Consider the following 17961-nt stretch of genomic DNA (forward strand, 5'->3'; position numbering starts at 1 on the left):
GGAGGAAGGTTTTTAGACTGTACATTCCATTAGGTTGCAGGCAGCCCATACGTGCAGCAAGTGGGGTAACACCAGGCACATGCCCCCCCCTCCAGAAAAAAAGATGCCCTTGGCAGAGCAATGTCAGTAGCACTTGCTGCATTCCCCCCAACCCAACCCACCCTGCCAAACAGGATCTGAAAACAAGATGGACCTTTCCCCTGCAGAACCTCCCTTCTCAGCTCCCCCATATTTTTCTGGTGACATCACCAGCAAGTGTATGGTAATTATTGAACCCCCTCCCACTTCCAGGGATCATCTGACTTTGCTTAGAATATTACTGCAATGCGTTATACATGGGGCTGCCTTTGAAAACGGTCCAGAAATTTCAGCTGGTCCAAAATAGGGCAGCAAGATTGTTAACAGGGACTGGCCAGTGAGCTCATATTACGCCAATGCTTTCCCAGCTGCACTGGCTGCCAGTCCATTTCCGGGCCCAATTCAAAGTGCTGGTATTACCGTTCAAAGCCCTTAACGGCTTGGGGCCAGGTTATCTGAAGGATCGCCTCCTCCCTATGTGCCTGCCTGGACCTTAAGATCATCTTCAGAAGCCCTTCTCCGTGAACCCCTGCCAAAGGAAGTGAGGTGGGTGGCTACTAGGAGGAGGGCTTTTTCTGCTGTGGCACCCCGGCTCTGGAATGAGCTCCCTAGTGAGGTTCGCCTCGCACCTACACTGTATTCTTTCCAGCATCAGGTGAAGACCTTTTTCTTTTCCCAGGCATTTTAGCATTTTAACTTTCTAGACTTTTAGTTTTGCTGTTTTAAATCTGTAAATCCTTGCATTGCTGTTAGGTTTTATTCTGGTTCTATTGTTATACTGTGGTTTTAATGTTTTATATATTTTATATTATTTTATTGTGTGCTATTTGGTTTTAATTTTTGTGAACCACCCAGAGAGCTTTGGCTATTGGGTGGCATAGAAATAAATAAATAAATAAATAGAATATATCCACACAAACACCATTCGGAGGTTGTTACTTTGAGGTATCCCAGATAGGGGTGTTGGAGAAATCCCAACAGACCCAAATAAGTTCAGATTTTCATGAATCTGACCCATGGATTCTGCAGTGGACCAGCTTTCCCCCTATCGGGTGGATTCCATGGACTTGTAGACTGGTTTTTCTAATTTTCCTGAATTTTGCACAAATTTCATCATAGAAAAATACGCAAAATAAAAAACCTGCCAAAAATGCACATTTCCCCCATAGGCTAAAGTGCAAAAATGCACATTTGGGGGGGAATTTGTGCATTTTGGGAAACAAAAAAAACAGAAATTTGGAAACAAAACAAAAAATCAGATCCCGTGGATGGGTGGACGATGGAACGAAAGGCACCTGCCAATCCACAGAAACACAGATGGGACGGATTTTACACAGTCCTTACATCCCTAATCCCAGGTCCTTCGCTTGAGTTAGTGTCCCTCATCTCAACAGCAGTTTTGGAGTGCTTTGGCTAGCCTAGTGGTTGCCAGCATGTCCACTGATCAGGGATGATGGGAGTTGGAGGTCCCACAATATTTGGAGATCCAAGGTTGGATGCCACTGAGCTAGACTCTGTGGCTGACTGTTCCTGGCTCTGAAGTCTCCCTCCCATATCCCCATCAGGCTTGAACATACAGCCAAACACCTGTCCACACAGTTCCACAATGCAAAGCGTTGCACATGTCCACCTCACACCACCCACAAGATCTGATGGTGGCCATTTGCTGAAAAAAAGAATAGACAAATTCATACAGGACAGTCTGTCGACAGGTACTAGCTTCCATGTACGGAGGAAGTATACCTCTGAGTCAGTGCTGCAGTGGAGGGTGTGCAGCTCGGGGACTTTTGGAGCAGGAGTGAGGCCATTATGTGCCAGAGCACCAGGGTAATCAGCAGTCTCTCCTACCTCTGGCAAGTGAATGAAGTGATAGTGAGGCTTTCAAGTTTTACTACAGTTTGTGTGCATAGAGGGTCAGAGAACAAGGGAAATAATTAAGGAGAGGCAGGATACTTCTCTCCTTTTCTTAAATGGGGCTCCTGCGATGTTAGGAACTGCTAGCAGTTTAAATGGTAACACTTCTTGGCAAAGTGGTTTGCATTTCTAATTCAAAGCTAAAGGTTCCATTTCATTCAGCTGAAGATCTTTGGTTAAAACTCTCTTTGCAAGGTGAGCCAGTGCAGGCAGATGTGAACGCCGCTGGGTTCAATGGAGGCAACTCCCAGGTCATGCACAGGGTTGCAGTCATGCTCCGTAAACTTACTTATGGGATTTTATTAGCAGCGGAGGCTGGTGGCTCTGATTTCAGTGAGGCTGTGGTTCCATTCTGGGTTTTCGTCAGAGCCAGCCAGAACTCTAAAGGAGCTATCCAAGGTGCTGAAACCTACCCCCAAAATGGGTCCGGCACCTTGGAAAGCTCCTTGGGAATTCTGGCTAGTTCTGGCTAAAACCCAGAATAGAATCATCACACACACACACATACCAAAATCGGAGCCACCGGCCTCCATTGTTTATTAGTGGTTATGTTTGTTTCTTTCTTTGTTTGAGATGTCTGTGTTTTATGATGGAGTTTTTAACCAGAGTCTTAGCTCCTCTGACTATAAATAATACAAAAACAGGATCTCTCTCTCTCTCCCTCCCTCTCTCTCTCTCCTGGGGACGTGGCTGTGGACTTTCCTTGGGAGCATGGCTATGGGGGCTGTCATGATGAGCTCCTGCAGTTCAAAATGCACCACTACACTATTGCCCTGAACAAATACCAAGATGCCTGGGGACAAAGAGCAGCAGAAAGCTGCCACCATCTTACCCAACCTTTGGACTGCTTGGAAACATCTGGTTGGCTGACGCTGGAAACAGTATGCTAGGTTAGATTAGACTTTGGTCTGATCCAGCAAGATGATTCTTACGTTCTTAGTATAATACCTGGTATGGAAGTGCCCAGGGCCACAAACACCACGGCATTGACGGAGTCCTTGAGGCCGACAGTACAGCCAAAGTGGGAGGCCAGGTCCCCAATGAGCGCTGTCAGCATCCCGATTACCAGGATGCTGACACTGAAGCAGGCCCAGCCGTTCCAGTACTCAGTGGGTGGCACACAGGCGAAGAGAACCTTCCAGAAGACAGTCAGGAAGTGCATGACGTAGTCAAAGCAGGACGGAAGCCTCTCCTCACGCCCGTCTTCTTCATCTTCCTCATCACCTAGGGTACGGGATGTCTGAGTCAGGGACTTAGCTGGGGCAGCAGTGTGTCATTATTCTTTATTACAAGTCTATACTGCCCCATCACCCAAGGCCTCTGCAGTGGAGCCAGGGCTCACAGGAATGTAGTGCTGGCACTTTTTGGTTAGCGGGTGTCAGGGATCCCAAGCCCTCCCACTGAGTAGTGAGGCGCCAGAGACTCGCTGTGAAATCCACAAGCTCTTTGATTCAGTTAGTAGCACCCCTTCACACCTGACATGACTGCAAAGGTGAGGAGCTGCCCTCTGGGCCTAATTAGCTAAACAGAGCTTTGGTTAAGAGAGCTACTGAAAGCAGTGCGGTTGCCTTTCAACTAATGGACGGGTTTCCCGCCGCGCTCACCAGGCTTTTTCTGGGCCCCTCCCTTCAGGCAGGATCCTCCCAACTTCTGACAGGCAGCCAATCTGGCAGGAAGTCTCCCACCTCCTCTCAGCTCCACCCACTTAACTCAGCGGTGGGCTCTGGCATCTGTCAATTCTGGTGCTTCCTCCCCCTCCAACAGAGGCCGGGTTCCCATGGGGAGGGGGGAAGATGGTCTCTGACTCTGGCTCTCCTGTTTGATAAGCCCCTGAGAAGGTTCTTTGCTGGCTCCTGGAGAGTCTTGGGGAATTTCTTCCCCCATTCCTGTCTCAGTTGGGCTTCTTCTAGCTGCATCTCCAAATGTGAATCAGAGTCGGAAACCAAATGAGGGAGCCTGAGCCCAATCCTGACACCAGGGATGGTGACATCATCTGCCAACCCCCTCTGAATTCTCTGTTCCCTGCAATCCTCACAGCAGCTGGGAGGAAATGAATTTTCCCAGCAACAATATATTGTTCTCCCTGTTGTAATGCCAAGTATTTTGCATTGGCTCCATCTTGAAGGAGCAATGAAGGCCCATGAGCTTCACAACAGACCTGCCCCTGGCGGAGATGAAAACTGCTAGACCTAGTTTGTGGATATGGCTCAAAACCGCTGCCTGCATTTTTGGACTCTCCTTGGGGGTGTGGCTATGGAGACTGTCATGATGAGTGCTTGCACTTCAACATTTACCACTGCCCCACTGGCCTGTGGTCACCCAATGAAATTTATTGGCAGTGGGCTTAGAGAGGAAGGAAAGTACAAAAGGAACGCAGTCCTTCCTCAGTGCACCACATCATTAACCTGTGGGATTCAGTGTCATAAGATCAAGGGGTGCTTGTTAGCTTGGATCAGGGGCGGGCAACTTGTGGCCCTCCAGACATTTTGGCCAACAGCTCCCATCGTACCTCACCATTGGCTATGCTGGCAAGGGCTGATGGGAGTTGTAGGCTAAACATCTGGAGGGCCACAAGTTGTCCACCTCTACTGTAGATAGAAAAAGATTAGACAACTTAGAGGTGGAGAATGGCTTCATAAGCAAATTACTGGTGGATAAGGGGCTCCACAACCAAGCTACAGCGTAGGAACTGGTCCCAGGGACCCCATAAACCATCCCATCTAAGCAGTGGAGGCTGGTGGGGTGGTGAATCTGCTCTGGGTTTCAGTCAGAACCAGTCAGAACTCAGAAAGAGTATCCAAGGTTTGAAGCCTGGAGCAGATTTACCGCTCCGCCAACATTGGAGCCACCAGCCCTCACTGCATCCAAGAGGTGCTATTGTATTATGGTTGCCATTTCTTTCTTTCTTTTTACTGGTCCTGCTCTTGTGCCTTTAACAGCAATCTCATCTGCAGAAATGAAAGAGGTGAAGCTTCCCACTGTCTTTTCATCCTCATGCCTGGAACAGCTTCACCTTCCCAACTTAGGCGGCTCAGGTACAGGAGGCCTGCCAGAAAGAAAAGAGAATGTCCCTGTCTTGAATTATACCACTCGGGCTCTCATAATGCTAAATCTCTGTGTGTGTGTCGGGGGGGGGGCACTTGTTGCAAGAGCAAAACATTAGGGAGACCCTCCAAAAAGGATCATGTGTCATCTTGGCCAGTAGGGGGTGCAACTGCCATACCACATAATAATAATAATAATAATAATAATAATAATAATAATAATAATAAATTTATTAATCGCCCATCTGGCTGGTCACCCAGCCACTCTGGGTGATGTACAACATACAATAAAAATAGTTTAATGTGTGGAAGCTCAGCTGAGCTCAAGCTGAGCTCTCCCATTGCCAGTGTTAACCTCTTTTTTCTACCTATGTGGGCTGCAGAGAATAGAGATACATGAGAAATAGTTTCAGTTTGTTTTTTATCAGGATTTTTACCGAGTTCGCACCTTCCAGATTGAACATGGGCTCAGATGCAATTTGTGGTCAAAGTCCATACGTATTCGAGCTTGCCATGTGATTCACGGATCCAAAAAAATGTGCTCGACAGCATGTGCGCATTTGAAAAATCCGCATGGAAACATACATACTTTTGAAAAATGTGCACGGACATACTTTAATCAATGGGAGAAGAATGCGTACATTTCAAAGATGTGCGCAATTGATGCATACATCTGGAAAAAATACGCACAGAAATACGCATGGATTTTCATGCAAAAAGAAAAAAACGACGCTCGCAACCTGATAGGGACTTGAGTCAGAACAAACTTCGAGGCAGCATCTGGAGGACTTCAGTGATTTCAAGTTTTGCTGATTTGTGCATCAGCAGATGAAAGCAGAGAGGGAGGCAGCAGTGTGTGTTGGGGAGAAGAAGGAATGGAAGGCAGCCATATGAAACTGTGCAAAGGGGCTCATCTTCAGACCCAGATATGGCCATGAGAGTCAGGAGATAACAATGTAAGTGCAACAGTATCTTTTAGTGTAGGAGCACGCAAGCTTTTGGGTTTTACAGAACTCTTAATTAGGCATAACAACAACAACAAAGAGGATACAAACCTCAAGTGTGACTAGCTGCATTCTTCAAATGATGCAGTTTTCCATTTTGTTTAATGAATTTAGATGTCTTGCATGGAGTTCCAGAGAAAGTGATCAAGAATCCCATGTAGCTCAAAAGCTTGCTTACTTTTAAACCAACCTATTTTGAACCGATAGAAGACATTGCTGCATACTTTGGTGCCAAAATAGCCAACATCTTATAGCCAAACTATCTGTGCAGCAATAAATTCTGTTTTAGCAATCTGGGTCTCTGGGAAGAGCCACAAAATTATGGGAGGGTCTGCAGTTTACAGCAGGGAATTGGCATGGGGTGTGTGTGTGTGTGTGTGCTTAAACCATGGATATCCATGGGAATTTTTTGCAGGGCTTTTTTTCCTACGGTGGGGCATGCAGGGGGAAAGTATGTATGCACTTCCCTGGGAATTTGACAGCGCTAATGCAGAAGAGTATTCCAGTCAAGCTTCACATAAGCTATATCATGAATTCCAACTAAACTTTATTTGGAGGTAGGGATATTAAAAAATAAACCCTAAGAACAAGAAGGTTAAAAACATATGGGCAAACACAGAACAGAAGTCTTAAGAATCTTTGGAGAGGGGAGCAATGGAGTCTGCAGGGAATGGCTTTGGCAAGAGGATGAGAAATGGGTGCCCTTCTTGATCAAGGTTTAAGGGTGTGAAGGAGGCTGGACTACTCATTTTACTTTTCACATGGTTATCACTCAGTTTTTACATCAGCTAACAAAATACAAGTTTTGCATGACTTGAATTTTGAACTGGACCAGTGGTCTTTTGGAACTGGCCACTTTTGCCTAGAACTGCACATTTTGTATCTGGTGGCACTGTTTTTTCTTTTTTCTTTTAAAGGCCCAATATGTAGCATCAGAGAACAGGTTTACCATCTCTGGTGGATCTGGTGGCCGAGCAGCAATGAGGCCTGGACACCAGGTCTACTCAGACGGGTAGGCCTGCCCTCCGAGAAATGTGTATACCAGGCCTTCTTCCCGACTGAGTCTCAGCTGGCAGGCCCAAGACATTTTGGTGCCTGAGGGGAAGGGAAAGATTTCCTTCCCCCCTTGCCATATACTGAAGCTGAATCGGAGCTGAAGCCATACCTGAGGACAGTGTGTTAGCTTAGGTGTTGCAGGACAGGCTGTGTAGCACACCCAGCTCTGTCTTCCGACATCTTGCTGCTTTCCCCCAGCATCCACTGCCCAAGGTATCTGTCTCACTCGGCCTAATGGTATAGTGGGCCCTCTCCGTGGGTAGACCTAGTGTACGGACAACATCGTTCCACCCACAGCTGAAACCCTCCATTCTTTCCCTAGCTCCTTTCACCGCCTCTATTCAGGGGTGGAGAACCTCCTTCAGCTGAAGGGCGAAATGCAACGATAAGGAAACCCTCAGGGGCTGCATTCCAATGATGGGCAGGGCCAAAGGCAAAGGGGGCGGGACAAAACTGCAACAGTACTAATAGGGACTAGAAAAAAACAGCTGTAAGGCTGGAAACGAAAGTAAAAAAGGAAACAGGTGCACCAATTCAATTCCCAACATGTTTCAACACTTGGTCTTTACCAAGGGAAAAACTCTTGGAAATTCTTTTAGAGGGTTCCCTCTCCCTTGCTTCTGTTCCCTTGATAAAGACCAAGTGTCAAAACGCGTTGGGAATTAAACTGGTGCAGTTGTTTCCTTTTTGACACTGGACCAAATCTACAAACAATACTAGCCTATTGTAGCTTCACGCTCTTAGTGCCAGCCACTCAGCCATAGAGGAGAGGCATTTCGACCTCTGGGAATGGGGAAAAATGCACAAATGCCAGGGAGCCATCAAGCAATTGGAGGTTGCGGGAAAGGGGGTGTGGCCAGGGGAAAGGGGTGAGTCCATCTGGGGAACCCAGGAGGGCTGGATTGGAACCAGTTCCCCACCCCTACCTGCAGTCATTGCACCACTGCCACAACCAACTTTGCAGCCCCCACCCACCCCATTTCACTTTTTGAAAACCCAACACGCCTGGAGAAGCGATAACACCTTTTGACTGTCCCACACCGCAGGGCAGTGGAGGCTGGTGGCTCCGATGGCACTGGGGCGGTGAATCCACTCCGGGTTTCAGTCTGAACCAGTCAGAGCTTTAAAGGAGCTATCCAAGGTGTGGAAGCTCTGACTGGCTCGGACAGAAACCCAATGCGGATTCACCGCCCCACTGCCATTGGAGCCCCCAGCCTCCACTGCTGCAGGGTTGTCATTCATTACTCCAACTCCCAACTCTGCCCCAGCAAAATGGGCATAACAGGGCTGGCGAAATCTACACTCTCTTGGCCATAATCCCAGCGGACCATGCAAAATGGGTATAGCAATGATGATGATTGTACCCACAATAATATGCATGCATCTGCAAGGCAATTTTTAAATGTTTATGAACTCAGGGTGGGGGGTGGGGTCGGGGGTGGAATCACTTTTTCAAAATAAGGCCTGAGTTACAAAGACGATGAACTCCTGTCTTTGCTGCTGCCTTTTGTGTTTTGGGTGGGCAAATTACTGCCCTGTCACAGCTACACTAAAATCCTGGATTCCTGAATTGTTTTTTATGGGTCAGCTGCCACTCTCCACCAAGGAAGCCCTCCCCGCCGCCTCCAAAAGGCTTTAAAATGTACCAGAATGTTCCTTCTCCAGAAAACGGGTGTGTCAGTTATTGCTATGACTCCATTGGCTAAAAGCACTGAAAGGCGGGAGCAGGCTAGTTTCTCACAGGTCAAATGGGCAGAATCGTGCTTGCAAACTTTGCCTCGCATCTTCCCTGGGCTAGAGCAGGGATCCCCGACCTTCTTGGGTTGGTGGTGGGCGCATTTGGAGTTTTGAAAGTGTAATGAGAACTCCCACAAGATGGCGATACTGGGACGGGGGGAGTTTGCCCATTCATAAAATGGCTGCCATGATGGGTAGGGCCAGTCACAATAGACTCACTTCCCAGAAGGCAACCTGGTGAGACTAAAAGAAAAGTGACTTGCCCAAGAACCTAAGTACAAGACAGTGGTGAGGTCTGAGCTCCCAAGTACAAAACCACTCTTTTGAACCCAGATAAAGACAGTGCTGAAGAGCAGCACTTCACTTTGCAACCGTGTGTGTGTGTGTGTAGTTTTTTGTTTTTTGTTTTTTAAATCTTAATAAAATAAAAATCAGAAGGAGCAGGAGCCTGGTGGGCACCAGGAAAGGTGTCCATGGGCATCACATTGGAGACATGGATAGAGATGTGTGGGTTTTGTTAAAAAAGAATGCTGTGAATCCAGGGATTATGGCTCATTGGGGGGGGGGGGCAACCAATTGCCTGTCTTACCTCCCCTCTCATGGACACCCATGCCACCACCACTTTTCCCATGTCACTTTCCCCCATAATGCAACAAACATGCATTCAGAACCCCTACGAGGGAGAAGCAGCTGGAGAGAGGCGGCTAATGCTTCTCCTCCATTAGTCACACCCTCCACCATCCCTTTGCAGCAGTTCGTTCATCCTGTATTCTTTCTATAGTGCTTAACATGTCCGAAGCGTTTGTACAAGAGCTACAGATTCACAACAGCCCCTGCCCGCCCACAGGCAGGTCTGACCCTTGTATTCCGTTAAAATCCAGGAGAAAGCCTGGATCTGGAGACCTGGAAAAGTTATGTGGATTAATAAACCCTTTTGCTGGAGGGTGTCTGTCTGTCTGTCTGTCTGTCATAATTTGCAGTGTTTACTCTTTTGCTAAATTCATTCTAATCCAGCTAGTCATGCACAGAGGAGCAAGCGGAACAAGTGTTTCAAAACATCTTGCTGCTGGAGGCAAAGGACAAAATCACATCCCCCCCCCCCAGCTGCCCAGTCAGCAGTAGGGATGGGCAATCCCTCAACATCCAGTCTGGGGTGGAGTCCATCCCAGGGCAATTCAGGCTGCTTGAGGCCCTGCGGACTTTCTCCAGCTTTCTAAAAGACACAATAGATATAGCGGGAAAATTAGAGCCACAAATGGCATATTTTTATGCCATTTTTGGTTGTAAAGCACTTACTTTTACATACATTGCAGGTGTTTACAGATGTAGTTATGTAAAAATAAGTGCTTTACAGCCAAAGATGGTATACGATATGCCACTTCTGGCTCTAATAAGCTAATGGAAGCAGCCGTTCGCATATGCCGTTTTTAGAAAGCTGGAGAGCCGCCCCACGGGAACTCTTCCGGACGTGGAGGTGAGTGCGGCCAGTCCACTGCGGACCCCAGAGGTTGGATGCTTTGGAATCCAGCCTCATTTGAGTCCACGGCAGATTTCTCCAGCATCCCTAGTCAGCGGTGGTGTCATGGAGGCAGGGCTCGCAGGGATGCCGCACCAGGGCTCTTTTACTAGCTAGGACGCTGCCATCGTCTGCCGCCCCCTCTGAGCATTCCCCGTTACTTATGAGCATAGCTGCAACCCTCACGTCAGCTGGGCAGCGGGGGGGGGGGGAGATGACTTTGCTCAGCACCAAGATATAGTTCTGCGCTACCCCTGTTGTAATGCAAAGAGCTTTGGAGGTCCTTTCTTTATTTATTAAATTTATTTACCCTAACCCACCCCAAATGTAGGGATGGACGAAAGTCCCTTACCTGGTCCCGCAGCTTGCTTTGTGGTGGGGGGGAGGCACTCCGTCCCTCCCCCCGAAATTCTGGCCAGGGGGGAGGCGCCCCGTCCCTCCGGCCGCGAATCCTGCTGTCCTGCCGGGACGCAAATGGCGGCGCCCGTAGCCGCCGCCATTTGGGTCCCTGCAGTCAGCCATGATAGGCTACGTAAATGTTTACGTAGCCTATCACGGCTGACTTTGGAAAAAAAAAAAAAAGCACGTATGCAAATGGCGGCGCCCATGGGCGCTGCCACTTGCGTTCCTTATTTGGGCATGTGTAGTCTACGTAGACATTTACGTAGACTACAGCGAAAATAAGGGCAACGCAAATAGCATTGCCCTTATTTTCACCATAGTCTATGTAAATGTTTACATAGACTACACGTGCCAAAATAAGGAACGCAAATGGCGGCGCCCATGGGCGCCGCCATTTGCGTACGTACTTTCCCCCCCGCAAATGTAATTGGGGAAATTTTTTCCCCAAATTGAAAAATGTGCATGGGAAAATGCGCACATTTGAAAAATGGGCACAAAAATGCTTTAATCAATAGGAGAAAATGCATACATTTCAAAGATGCGCACAACTGATGTGTACATTTGAAAAAATATGCACAAAGACATCCATGGATTTTCATGCAAAAAGAAAACAAAGCTCAGCAGACCTGAGTTAGTACGAATTTGAGATAGAATTCAGAGAACTTCAGCAAGCTCATGTTTACTGATCAGCACATCCCTAATTTCTATTTAAAGTATAATAATTATTTCTAAGTTTGCAGCTATGCATACAAATTAGCATATGCAAATGTTATGCAAATCATGGCCCTCTTTTGTCCTCTGTTTTTGGCAATGCTTTTCCTCTCTTTTGGACAATTCGTGAATGGCGCCACCCTACTGCAGAAAGCCATGTTTCTGTGCTTTATCTGCTCTTCTGTGGAACTGAGGCATAGACACAGTCTTGTTTGCATCACAGGGGCAGATTAGCAATTTAGAGAGCCCGAGACTAAAGCTCTATATGGAAGGAAATAGCCTTATTGACTCAAAGAGACAAGGCTGAAAGTGTGAAGGAAAGAGAGGCAGAGGTGGAGAAAGGTGTGGGCGGATGCTGTGCAGGAATGGAGAGAAAATAATTTAATTCCCCCCTCCCTTTCTTCTACTAGCATTGAAAACACCCACAGTTTTATAGCAGGCGCTGTCGTTTTAAGAGATTTCAAGACAGCAGGAAAACCGTGAGACATTCAGGCTGTCTTTATTTATTTATTTTTAAAGGTAATTTCTAGGCTCCTTGGTGGAGAAGAAAATCATAGATTTAGGCCATCTTACTTAGTCATCAGCGCAAAATCCATTTTCTTTTCCAAAACTCATTATTTGGGTTTGGGGACAACGGGGGGAAGCAGGAGCAGAAAGAAATCATTTTAACGCCTGCCTGTCTTAAAGCAGGTTTGGGTGGGTTTGGTGGTATAGTGTGTTTGTGTGTCAGTGAGATGCAGACTGTAGGGAGTAGGGATGTCAGAGAATTTCTCCACGAATCTCGGGGAGGCCGAATGCCAGCGCATTCGGCCCCCCGAAATTGGTGGAGAAACGGTCTACCCCCCCGCTCCCCCCCGGGATGGGACTTACCTTGGTCGAATGTCCCTGACAGCGGCGGCTCCAGCGGTAGTGCAGCGGCGGTGAGGCAGCGGTGCGGCGGCGGCCGGTCTTCCGACCGGCTGCAGCCGCCACCATTTCCAAGTAAAAAAAAACAAAAACAAAAAAAACATGATAGGCTATGTAAAGATTTACGTAGCCTATCACGGCTAGATTTAAAAAAAAACACCGTGATAGACTACGTAAATCTTTAAGTAGCCTATCACGGCTGACTTTGGGGGGGGGGGAAGCGCATACACAAATGGCGGCGCCCATGGGCGCCACCATTTGCGTTCCTTATTTTGGCACGTGTAGTCTACGTAAACATTTATGTAGACTATGGCGAAAATAAGGGCAACGCAAATAGCATTGCCCATATTTTCGCCGTAGTCTACGTAAATGTTTACGTAGACTACACGTGCCAAAATAAGGAACGCAAATGGCGGCGCCCTGTCTCCTTGGGGAGGAGACATAGCTGCCCTGTCTAGTTCACCCCAAGGTTCCCAGGGCAGCCAATCAGAAGCAGGGCCTCTTCCTCGAAGGGTGGAGCAGAATCAAGTCTGATGAAACAGAATCCAGTCTGGCTATGCTGGATAGCAAGGCAAAGTCAGACTAGGCAGGGTCTGTCAGGACCCTGGACAGCTCATAAGAACACAAGAAGAGCCACGCCAGATCAGACCAAGGGTCCATCCAGTCCAGCGTTCTGTTCACACAGTGGCCAACCAGCTGCCCGCGGGAAGCCCACAAGCAGGACAAGAGTGCAACAGCGCCCTCCCACCCAGGTTCCCCAGCAACTGGTGTATGTAGGCATACTGCCTCTGATACTGGAGGTAGCATAGAGCCATCAGGACTAGTAACCATTGCTAGCCTTCTCCTCCAGGAATTTGTTTAATCCTCTTTTAAAGCCATCCAAATTGGTGGCCATCACTACAGCTTATGGTAGTGAATTCCATAGTTGGACTATGTGCTGTGTGACAAAGTCCTTCCTTTTATCTGTCTGGAATCTCCCACCAATCAGCTTCATGGGATGACCCCACTGGGTTCTAGTATTAGGTTCTAGTTGCCCTTTCCTGCACTTTTTCCAGCTCTAAAATCTCTTTTTAGATGTGGTGACCAGAACTGTACAGAGTATTCCAAGTGTGATCGCACCACAGATTTGTACAAGGGCAGTATGATATTGACAGTTTTATTCTCAATTCCTTTCCTGGTTATGCCTAACATGGAGTGCCTTTTTTACAGCAGCCACATATTGGGTTGACATTTTTATTGAGCTGTCCACCACAACCCCAAGATCTCTTTCTGGCCAGTCACCACAGCTCAGATCCCATCAGGTTATACTTGAAGTTGGGATTGTTTGCCCCAACGTGCATCACTTTACACTTGCATACATTGAACCACATTTGCCATTCAGATCCCCATTCTCCCAGTTAGGAGAGATCCTTTTGGAGCTCCTCACAACCCTTTTTTTGTTTTCGCCACCCTAAATAATTTGGTGGCATCGGCAAACTTGGCCACTTCACTGCTCACTCCTAATTCCAGCTCTATGCTGGCTAGAGTTCACTCAAGGAGAGCTGCTGTCTCAGCAACATGCAGAGGCCTTCTGAGGCTTTATGAAAGCTGGTTGATCTGGGCCTGCTGTTAGTCCAGCTACCCAGGACTTGTTGGTCTCTTAAAGGGCCATGGCTTGATTCTGAAGCTGCTGGCTCCTCCAGCATGGGGGTTAATGAGGCCTGCATTAGTGGCAAGGTGCCCTATGAGGCCTGAGAAGGTCCTGGGGTAACAGGCAATGGTTCCCTGGACATCGCCTCCTGCACCTGGGAGCCCTCCTCTGAGCCAGAGGGATGATCAAGGCCAGAGAACATGACACCAGCTCAGTGGCAGGGCAGCTGCCTCATCTGCTTAAGGCCCTCAGTGCAGTCCCTGGCATTTTCAGTCAAGAGGGAGGTGGGATTATGAGACCAGACTATCTTGATATCCCCAAGTTGGCTCATGTAGGGATCACCTACCTGCACTCACGGTGATCGCCTCTAGGAACTGCTCCCGCCACGAGTGTGTGCCAATCACCAGTGCCAGGTTTGTCTTCTTGATGAGCTTATCCACTGTGTTCTATGGAAGAGGGAGCAACAGAGACACCATGGAGGTTGACAGATCTCCTGAGCTTGAGACAAGGGACAGAGCCCCTTTGGGAGCTCAGAGGGTAGAACCAGGGCCATCCTCAGCTTTGAGGGGGCCCTCAGCAAAGCTCCCTCTGGGAACCTCTGACCATGGTCTTACATGGTGGCAGAAGTGGGTTCTTATTTTTATTCTGTTATTGTGATTTTACCATCTTTACATTACTTGCAAACCACCCTGGGTAGGGATTTGTCTCCCAAAAGGCAGCATATCAATCATTGCCATCAAGAAATCATAAACAGGACCTGGCGCTGCTCTCGTTACCTTGAAATCATAGGATTCCTCAATGATGACTTCAAGGCGGGAGTTTTCCCCCAGGATGGGTTTGCCCATCTCGGCGATCCGCCGGGCCTCTTCTTCCTCCGCCGAGAGCTTCTTGTCAGCATCCGCTGGGTTAGGGGAAAAACAATGTGAATGAGACCCCCCACAAGGACTGCTTTGCTGGATCAGACCATGTTATTTCCAACCCAGTCCTCCCCACCTTGATGCCCTCCAGATGTGTTGGACTAGAACTCCAGCACCCCCAGCCAGCTATGGGGATGCTGGGAGTTGTACTCCAACACACGGTGGAGGCTGGTGGCTCTGATGTCAGTGGGGCAGTAAATCTGCTCCAGGTTTCAGTCAGAACCAGTCAGAAGTCTAAAGGTGCTTTAAAGGAGTGGATTCACCACCCCACTGACATCGGAGCCACCAGCCTCCACTGCCAACACATTTGGACAGCATCAGGTTTGGGGAAGTCTGATCTAACGCAACGCTCTTTCTCCAAATGTGGCCATCCAGCCTGAAACCAACAGGGCTATGAAGGGGATCTTATTGGATTTTTATTTATTGCATTTACATCCCACCTTCCCTCTGAGGAGCCCAAGGGCGCATGCATAATTCCTTCCCTCAGTACTCAGCATTTTTTCCTCACAACAACCCTGTGAGGTAGGTTAGGCTGAGAGAATGTAACTGGTCCAAAGTCACCCAGTGAGCTTCATCACAGAGTCAGGATTTGGATCTGAGTCTCCCCCCCCCCCAGGTTCTACTTTAGCCACATCTTCCCCTGTTGTTTGTCCCCAGGATCTAGTAGTAGCTAGAGGTGTACTGTCCTTGAATGTGGAGGTTCCATTTCACTGTCACGATGAGTCTCCCCTCCATGCATTATTCCACAGCCTCCTTCCTCTGCGCGCTCTTCTTGGATTGTATGGTGCAGCCTCTGGGGCCAGGAAATCCTCGCAATGTATATGTCAGTATGTGATACATGGCCTCAGCCATAAGCACTCCTCAAATCTATAGTCCTTCTAGAGGCTTTGGGAGCATAAGAAGGATGGAACAACATGGCCCCTGCCCTTGGCCATAACCTGCATAGGGGCACAAAATTAGCATCGGCCCTGTAATATGCTATCAAAACAATGTTCAGTTACAATTTTGTTTTTCTTTTTGGCATGGAATAATATAACTTGGTGTTGAGATGGAAGGTAAAAAAGCCAGATGTCGTCTCATTTGGAGGCTTAGCCAGGGCAGCAGGCTAGGCAGAGTCATGATGTTCCCCACTGGCCCTGTGCCCACACAGCCCAACACAGTAAAGCACATTCAGCCCCTGAGTGAAAAATGCTAGGATAGGAGGGGGAGGGGGGAAAACTGGAAACAAGATTGCAGTAGCCAACAAATTAAATTACACAACAACTTATTCTGAGCAGGAACAGTCTATCTGAGCAGTGGGGATTTCGGCAGCAGTGTCTTTCATGCATCCCACCGCTGATTCTCTGGGGAAAGAGGCATAGAAACTGGAAGCCTGGTGTGGCATATGGCTGGTTATATAGAGCACTGTGGAGTAGAACCAGTTTGAGCCTTCCCCTGAGACGTGACATATATAACAGACTTCGTCTTCTTGAGAAACTCCAAATCCAGAATTTTCTTCCAGGGGAAAAAACTCTCTACAGCACAAAGAGTTTATATTCTCTGCCAAAAAAGGTGGTAACCCTTTTCCTATCACTTCAGGCTGTAGCTGACCAGTTGCTTGTTTGAATGTTGCTCCAATGAAGAAAAACTTTCCCTGCATTTAGAAAAAGAGCTCATCAGGGAAAAAGCTAGGTTGACTTCTTCTCCCTGACACAGTAGCTTTCTATGTGTGGGAAAGTGGAGGTTATTAAGGGCTTTTGTTTTTTGTTTTGTTAGCAGACCATTAAAATATGCAACTATGGACCTGTAGCTTGAAGTGGTAGAATTCAGGATACATTTTAACACTTCATTCTGGTGACTGTATAAACTGGTTGTTTCTCTCTTCTCTATGCCTAGAGTCAGACTGACTTCAGCTTGCCTCCCCGGCCTTTGTCTCCTTTCCTTCCCTTAGCTGTGTGTAGTTTCCAAGACAGGAGATTCAGCTCAAGCTCTCCTCGACCATGGTTGTTGTTTCACCCAAATTTGATGCCAAGATGGATCCCACCAGCAATATGTTAAATTGTCAGGACAATGTGTTCAGATCATGTGACAATGCATCCCCTGCACTAAAAAAAAAAATAAATCCAAAATTTGGCATAGCAATTCTGCGACCACAGCGAATTATGCAAATTAAGCAGTGTCACTCATTTTGCATAATGCATTCTATTCTTAGCAGGGACAAGGACCCCTTCAAATCCTGACCCACCATCCTCTGGCTTCTTGAAGTTCATCAAGCATTGCCGCCCCCCCCCCATTTTCAAGCTGTCACAAGGACTAGGAACTAACTTTTCCTTTTAAAAAAAAGACCCCCAAAGCTCAGGCTCTCAGAGTGTCAAATTCGATTCCAGATATCAAATTCCCTGCTCATGCAAGGTGGATAGATATCTGGAATGAACACACAGCCTTGCTCTAAGCTCAGTGTCAGTTATACACAGATGTGCTTGTTGATACATCTGTGTGGCTGCAAAGAACAAAAATGGTTCCATGCAAGCCATAACCATGCCGCCCTGAGATCTTAATGACATGGGGCAGGATACAAAAGTTTTAAATAAATAAAAATAAAATAAATAACCATCCTTTGACTCCCAAGAGCACATCTTGGCAGCTAACGGCATGGGGATGACGCCAGTGCACTTTGCAAGGAAACAAACACCATTCTGTTCCAGCTCTAATTAGAATCTGCTCTCTTCTTGCTTTGGCCCATCTCAGCCTCCACACACGGGTGACATCTCCCACCAGGGTGTTGTCGCCTGCCAGCATCTCCTTCCTGATGCCACTCTGGTGCCGCTTCAAAAACCTGAGGGCGGGCGGCTGCGCTTTGGTTCTCTGATGCAGAAGGAATGGGGCTGGGAAAGTTTATTCCACTCCAGTTTGCTCCAAGCCACTGGAACAATTAATGGCCCAAGATTACAGGCTGGTATAAACAGATGCATCAGGGAGGCATCAATATGTGGGTTTGCAAGGCCTGAGACAAAAGGACAGGCTCACCTGGCAGGCAAATGGAGCATTTGACCCTGCGTCCTGGCCC

At 47.8% G+C, this 17961-nt stretch overlaps 1 protein-coding gene across 1 annotated transcript in view; it reads right to left on the minus strand.

Moving 5' to 3' along the window:
- Nucleotides 1-17961, minus strand: part of SLC8A2 (solute carrier family 8 member A2) — a 147449-nt gene that overhangs the window by 5055 nt on the left and 124433 nt on the right. The window contains exons 4-6 of the mRNA XM_084814898.1: nt 14775-14899; nt 14345-14444; nt 2941-3216 (exon numbers count right to left, since the gene is read on the minus strand). Of these exons, the coding sequence (XP_084671024.1) occupies nt 2941-3216; nt 14345-14444; nt 14775-14899 (501 nt within the window). The remainder of the gene's footprint in view (nt 1-2940; nt 3217-14344; nt 14445-14774; nt 14900-17961) is intronic.

The sequence above is a fragment of the Heloderma suspectum genome, chromosome 10 (assembly GCF_057233095.1).
Source record: "Heloderma suspectum isolate Gila_16-S chromosome 10, 16-S_ref, whole genome shotgun sequence".
Classification (NCBI taxonomy): domain Eukaryota; kingdom Metazoa; phylum Chordata; class Lepidosauria; order Squamata; family Helodermatidae; genus Heloderma; species Heloderma suspectum.